General features: G+C 64.2%; 1 protein-coding gene across 1 annotated transcript; it reads left to right on the top strand.

The window, feature by feature from the left end:
- Positions 1-395: 395 nt before the first annotated feature.
- Positions 396-6,477, top strand: ZBTB47 (zinc finger and BTB domain containing 47). Its single transcript, XM_021666611.2, has 5 exons — positions 396-1,940; positions 3,500-3,647; positions 4,999-5,114; positions 5,742-5,886; positions 6,128-6,477. Exons 1-5 carry the CDS (start codon positions 477-479, stop codon positions 6,475-6,477), a joined length of 2,223 nt encoding a protein of 740 aa, XP_021522286.2. The 5' UTR covers positions 396-476.
- The last annotated feature ends 324 nt before the right edge of the window (positions 6,478-6,801 follow it).

Raw genomic sequence — 6,801 nt, 5'->3', positions numbered from 1 at the left:
GTCCTGGTTCCAGCACTGAAAGCCCTGTACCCCAGAAAAGGCCGAGGTCCCTGGCAAACGTGGGTGGTGGGTCACTGTGGTTCCTCTTCTGTCCCCTTTCCTTCTCTTTCCCTTTCTGGGATGACTTTTCCCATTTCACAGATGACCCAGAGGCCCAGAAGAGTGGCAGGAGCTGACCTTCGGCCTCAGAGGGTCGCGGGTGGTCTGAGCTCAGAGGGCAGCTCCCTCGGGCTTGAGTCCCTTCCTTGCTAGAGGTGCCGCTCCGTGGCTATGAAGCGCAGCCACGGGTGACGGGCTGCCTCCCAGACGGCGGGCCATGCTGGGGGTGGCGCCGGGGGAAGGGCAGGCAGGGGCCCGCTGGCCTTGACCCACTCCTGCGCCTTGTGTCCCCGCAGTTGCTGGTTGAGAAGACGACAGACTCCCCGGCGGCTGAGTTCTCGCTGGTGGAGGACGTGGCGCTGCACTTCGCCTGCTTGATGGGCCGCCTCAACGAGCAGCGCCTCTTCCAGCCCGACCTCTGCGACGTGGACTTGGTGCTGGTGCCCCAGCGCAGCGTCTTCCCAGCGCACAAGGGCGTGCTGGCCGCCTACAGCCAGTTCTTCCACTCGCTCTTCACCCAGAACAAGCAGCTGCAGCGTGTGGAGCTGTCCCTGGAGGCGCTGGCACCTGGGGGCCTGCAGCAGATCCTCAACTTCATCTACACGTCCAAGCTGCTGGTCAACGCAGCCAACGTCCACGAGGTGCTGAGTGCCGCCTCGCTGCTGCAGATGGCTGACATTGCTGCGTCCTGCCAGGAGCTGCTGGATGCCCGCTCTCTAGGCCCACCAGGCCCCGGCACTGTGGCCCTGGCCCAGCCGGCCGCCAGCTGCACCCCAGCTGCACCACCCTACTACTGTGACATCAAGCAGGAGGCCGACACCCCAGGCCTGCCCAAGATCTTCGCCCGAGAGGGCCCCGACCCTTTCTCCGTGCGTGTCGAGGACGGGGCAGGGGCTGCTGGCGGCACAGGGCCTGCCACCATTGGGCCAGCCCCACCTTTCTTCAAGGAGGAGAAGGAGGGTGGTGTTGAGGAGGCCGGCGGGCCCCCAGCCAGCCTGTGCAAGCTGGAGGGTGGGGAGGAGTTGGAGGAAGAGCTTGGGGGTTCCGGCACCTACAGCCGCAGGGAGCAGTCCCAGATCATCGTGGAGGTGAACCTTAACAACCAGACACTGCACGTGTCCACGGGGCCAGAGGGGAAGCCAGGTGCCGGGCCAAGCCCGGCCACCATGGTGCTGGGCCAGGAGGACGGGCTGCAGAGACACTCAGACGAGGAGGACGACGATGAGGACGAGGAGGAGGAGGAAGAGGAGGAAGAGGAAGGTGGTGGCAGTGGAGGGGAGGAGGAAGAGGAGGAGGAGGAGGGTGGCAGTCAGGGAGAGGAGGAAGAGGAGGAGGAGGGGCACAGTGAGCAGGAGGAGGAGGAGGAGGAGGAGGAAGGACCCAGTGAGCAGGATCAAGAGAGCTCTGAGGAGGAGGGGGATGAGGGGGAGGCTGGGGGCAAACAGGGGCCACGGGGAAGCCGAGGCAGCCGGGCAGACCCCCCTGCCCATAGTCACATGGCCACGCGGTCCCGGGAGAATGCCCGGCGCCGGGGCACCCCTGAACCTGAGGAAACTGGGCGGCGGGGTGGGAAGCGGCCGAAGCCCCCCCCAGGAGTGGCCTCTGCACCAGCCCGGGGGCCGCCAGCCACTGATGGGCTGGGGGCCAAGGTGAAGCTGGAGGAGAAGCAGCACCATCCGTGCCAGAAGTGCCCACGAGTTTTCAACAACCGCTGGTACCTGGAGAAACACATGAACGTGACCCACAGCCGCATGCAGATCTGCGACCAGTGCGGCAAGCGCTTCCTGCTGGAGAGTGAGCTGCTGCTGCACAGGCAGACGGACTGTGAGCGCAACATCCAGGTGGGCTGCAGGGCGGGGCGGGGTGGGGCAGGTGGCGCTAGGCCAGACCTGGGCTCCAGGCACCCAGCATCTTGCTGACTGCATTGCCTAGATGATCTGCAACCAGACTTAGCCCCCAGACAGGCCAGCCCAGGCAGAGTTCTCAGGGTGGTTAGCGCTCAGGGGATAACATCAACCTGAGCTTCCTGGGGGAGGTGGATAGAGTTGGGTGCGTGGAGGAGAGACGTGCAGAGGATCGGAACAAACAGTACCCTTGGCCAGAGGGACAGAGGGGACGTGCGACCTGGGAGGGTGAGAGTGGAGAGTTGTCTGAGGCCAGAGGACGGCCCACTCTGGATGGGATGAGTCAGACGGGTTTTAACAAACACTAGGGCTGCAGGAAGGCCAGCAGGGCCACTGTGTATAGTTTCACAGGTTGTGCACTGCAACAAACAAGCACATGATGGGAGGAGGGGTTTGCCCAGTGGGATGCCATCCTCCACCTCCCACAGAAGTGCTGTAGAGAGCAGTAGGCAGCCCCCGCTTTCAGCTCTTTGGAGAGGCCGGCTCTCGTGGGCCTGGGGAGAAGGGACTGGGTGAGAAATCTCGGAAGAGCAGAGGCTGCTGGGGCTAAGCAGGGGAGCTGAGCTGGCTGCTGGGCCTTGAGCCAGGCTGAGTCTGTCTGTGCCAGGCTCGCCTCTCAGGGTGCAGTGGCACAGGGCCAGCCAGGCTCCCACGGGTGGTTTTCACCTCTTCTGGCCCAGGAGAAGGGGGAAAGGCAGCAGGTAGGCGGGTGCTAATTGCCTGAGCTAACTGCTAATTGCAGTGCCCCGTGGAGAGTATTCCCCTGCCCTTCCCTTACGTGCCTGTGCCCACCTGCCCGCCTACTGGGCTGCCCTCTGATGCTCCACCTGCTGCGCACCTGAGTATCCCTCCTGAAGAAGCAGCTTCTGCGCCATCCAACCTGGGCACCCTGACCAGTTACCGCCCGAGCTTTAGCCTAGCCTCCCTGTGGGGTATCCTGCACGGGTGGGCAGGACCAGCGTCCAGGAGAACAAGGGTGGATGTGGTCCCCAACATCCCCCACGACTCTCTGTGCCTGATGGGACTTGAGGCTCCTGCTGTCCTCCTCAGCCAACGCGTTGGGGACCCATCCTCTTGGGATCTCCATGGTGTCATGGCACAGATCCCAGCAGGAGGCAGCAGCGGGGATAATGGCTCGCCCCGTGGGACCCGTCATCTGTGTGTGGCCTCCATATCAGAGGCGGCCCTTTAGCTAGCTGGCCATCTCACCTCCATAGACAGACAAAGCGTGGTGCCTTCGGAAGCCCTTGTTGAAATGAGCCCAGAGGAGGGAATTTCCTGGAAGAGGTGACCCCTGACCCTGGTTAACTCAGGGTGAAGGAGGACCCCAGGCTGTGCATTTGGGGGTTTCAGGAGTTTTCATCTGCAACCTTAGGAGCATCAAGGGCCCCCCAGCACATTTCAAGTGGGAAAACTGAGCCAGAGGGGACAGTCGCTTGCCCAGCCCAAGGCCCCGGGGACTCAGGACCCCGGCCTCACGCCCTCTTACTCTGCAGTGTGTGGCATGTGGCAAAGCTTTCAAGAAGCTCTGGTCCCTCCACGAGCACAACAAGACTGTGCACGGCTACGCGGAGAAGAAGTTCTCCTGTGAGATCTGCGAGAAGAAGTTCCACACCATGGCGCACGTGCGCAAGCACATGGTTGGTGAGTCTGGCCCGGGGGATGGAGCCAGAGGTTAGAGATGGACCAGCTTCTGGCTGCTGGGCGGGAAAGACTTCACATCCAAGGGCAATGTGATGGGGTGAGGAAGCCCCTCTCAGCGGGGAGGCCTGGGGAGGTTGGTTGCAGCGGACAGGCCCTGGGGCCAGGGCTGGCACATACAGTGGGGCAGGCTGCACATTGCACAAGGATGCCTGGACAAGATGGCAGGTGGGAACTGGAATCAAGCTGGCACACTGCCAACCAGGCTGTGCACCCTGGCATGGGCTCGTGTCCACCCAGGGAAAGGAATACCTTCTCCTAATTATACAGAGTGCTGCATGGGCGGCTACAGGCCCTGTGTCAGTTTGATGACAGCTGTGCCTCTGATTCTTTCTTACCTTCTGGTCCTCATAGGGCTTCAGGCTTCTCTGAATGCAGCCTTCCCCTAGGGTTCATGCCTGGACACAGTAAGGAGGTCCCCCAAGTATGTTTTGGCCACTCCACTGCACAGGGCAAGGCTGCCCACCTGCTGTACGTGGGCCTGATAGACTCTCATGTCCCTACAGCCCGTCCTTTCTTGCCTGCCCCGTCTGGGCCTTGAGCAGGAGGGGTAGCCAAGGCAGACGGTGAGTCCCTGACCTGGCCCTAACCCCTTCTCCGTCGGACAGTGTTGGGGGCCTCCAGCGTGGACCGACTGGAAGCTGGGACGCTGTGGCCTATGTCTCAGCCAGGAGCATGCTGGGTAGACTAGGACTAGTGCGTGTGAGCTTGGAGGGGAGCCCTCTGTCTCCAGCGGCCTCCTATCAGATCCTTGAAGAGTCTGTCGGTCCTCACCTGTCCAGGTGCTGGGGGGAGTGCAACAACTTCCCCCCGACTGCTGGCGAGGGCCTGGGGCCAGGGCCTTTCTGCATCTGGTCCCCTATAAAGCCCACCACCCTGAAGCTCAGGACCACTATGAGTCCCTTTTTATAGAGGAGGAAGCTGAGGCCCGCAGAGACCCAGCAGGAAGCCAGTTGTCGGGCTGGGATCTGAGCTGAGGCCAGGTCCACTCAGGGACTGTCCGTCCTTTCCTGAAGCTTTGGGGGCAAGGCAGCCTTGGCCACTTGCCCTGGCCAGAGGCTAAAGAACTACAGGGCCCCTGAATGTCTGAGACTGACCTTCAGAGCAGACAGGAGACCCAGCCATGGAGGCAGGGGCCTGTCCTGGGAGTCAGCCCTGTCCTGGGACAGGGGACAATGCCGGCCCCAGGGGACAGTGGTGGCATAGGGCTGCCGCAGGAGGCAGGGTTGGGGCCCAGTGTGGCGGTGCCTGGGTGGGCCCATAAGACATGCCGGCCCTGGTGCCTGCCTTGCAGCCCACACCAAGGACATGCCCTTCACCTGTGAGACCTGCGGGAAGTCCTTCAAGCGCAGCATGTCTCTCAAGGTGCACTCGCTGCAGCACTCCGGGGAGAAGCCGTTCAGGTGTGAGGTAAGCTTCTGTCTCCCGCCTGGCTGCCGGAGGGACCACGGGAAGGGGCAAGAATCAGGGAGAGCAGGTGCTGAAAAACAAGGGGGTGGGAGCGGAATGTGGGGTCCAGAAAGAAAGAGGCCGCCCTCTGAGGTCTGCGGCCCCTCCCCCTCCCACCCAGCCCCTACTCTTCTCTGCCCACCCCCATCCTGCCCTTCCTTCCCCCAATCCAGCCCCACACACTCAGGGTGGGAACCGTGCGTGGGGGTGGGCGGGCAGGCTTTCTGGGGAGGTGGATTCAGGAGCTTCTCAGGCTGGGAGCTCAGAGCTGAGACGGCAGAGCTGCACGCGGGGAGGTGGGGGCAGGGGCTGAGCTTCTGATCAGGAGGAAGGATGAGGGACCTGGCGCCTCAAGATGGGGCTCCCTCCACTCTCTGGCTTTTTCCCACTTCCTGACCCCCAACCCGCCCCCTACCCCTTGGGTGCTTGTGGCCTCTCCTCTTGTGCCCACGCACCGCCCACCCAGAAGCACCTCGGCAAGCACCTCCTTGCCCAGGAGCCCCTGAGTGGCCACAGGGGAGCTGCTCCCTCCGTAAAGGCTGCTTTTCTGCGCTGCGCCTGGGCCTCACCCCCACACCCCACCCCCAGAACTGCAATGAGCGCTTCCAGTACAAGTACCAGCTGCGGTCACACATGAGCATCCACATCGGCCACAAGCAGTTCATGTGCCAGTGGTGCGGCAAGGACTTCAACATGAAGCAGTACTTCGACGAGCACATGAAGACCCACACAGGTGCGGGGCCGGGGCGGGCTCCAGCTCAGGACGGCTGGCCACGCCCCTTCTCAAGGCCGGGCCTCAGTTTACCCACCCCTCCCGCCTCCCAGGGTCGGGTGAGGCTGGCACGCAATGCCCAGGGCGGGAGGAGCTGAGCGCGCCAGGGCCGGGCCCCGCTGTGGCTCCATGGGAGACGAGGCTGGCCCAGGCTGGGCTGCGGCGGCGCCTCGCTGATCCCCGCTGCCCACCCGGTCCCCAGGAGAGAAGCCCTACATCTGCGAGATCTGCGGCAAGAGCTTCACCAGCCGGCCCAACATGAAGCGGCACCGGCGCACGCACACGGGCGAGAAGCCATACCCATGCGACGTGTGCGGCCAGCGCTTCCGGTTCTCCAACATGCTCAAGGCGCACAAGGAGAAGTGCTTCCGGGTCAGCCACCCGCCGCCCGGCGACGGCGCCCCCGCGGCCCCGGCCCCGCCCCCGGCGCACGCGCTGCCCCTGCTCGCGGGGCTGTCCCCGCCCCCGCCGCCGCCGCCGCGCCTGCCGCCGCCGCCCCCGCTCTTTCCCACCGCCGCCAGCCCGGGCGGGAGGATGAGCGCCAACCACTAGCTGGGGAGCGTCACCCCCGCACCCGCGGGGCCTGGAGCCGGGGCCGGACCGGGAGGGGCGCGCTGCCTCCCCGGGAGCGCAGCCGCGCGGCTGGATGAGTCCTGCCGAGGCCCCGACCGCGGGCGCTGAGCAGGCTGGCGCCCCTGAGCTGCTGGAGGGCACCTCACTCCCAGGCGCCCCCTTCCTGTGACTCCTTCAAGCCTTGACTGGTTTTTTTTTTGGAAGTGAAGGAAGGAAACTTTGCAGCTTCTCCCTCCGGGTGAGGGGGTGCTGGGGGCGTGCGGCAGGAAGAAAGGGGCCTGGGCAGCAAGGCCCGAGCCAGAC

Source organism: Aotus nancymaae, unplaced genomic scaffold, assembly GCF_030222135.1.
Source record: "Aotus nancymaae isolate 86718 unplaced genomic scaffold, 86718_ANA_hifiasm-v0.15.2.pri h1tg000038l, whole genome shotgun sequence".
Lineage (NCBI taxonomy): Eukaryota > Metazoa > Chordata > Mammalia > Primates > Aotidae > Aotus > Aotus nancymaae.
This window is presented reverse-complemented; position numbering and strand designations above follow the sequence as displayed.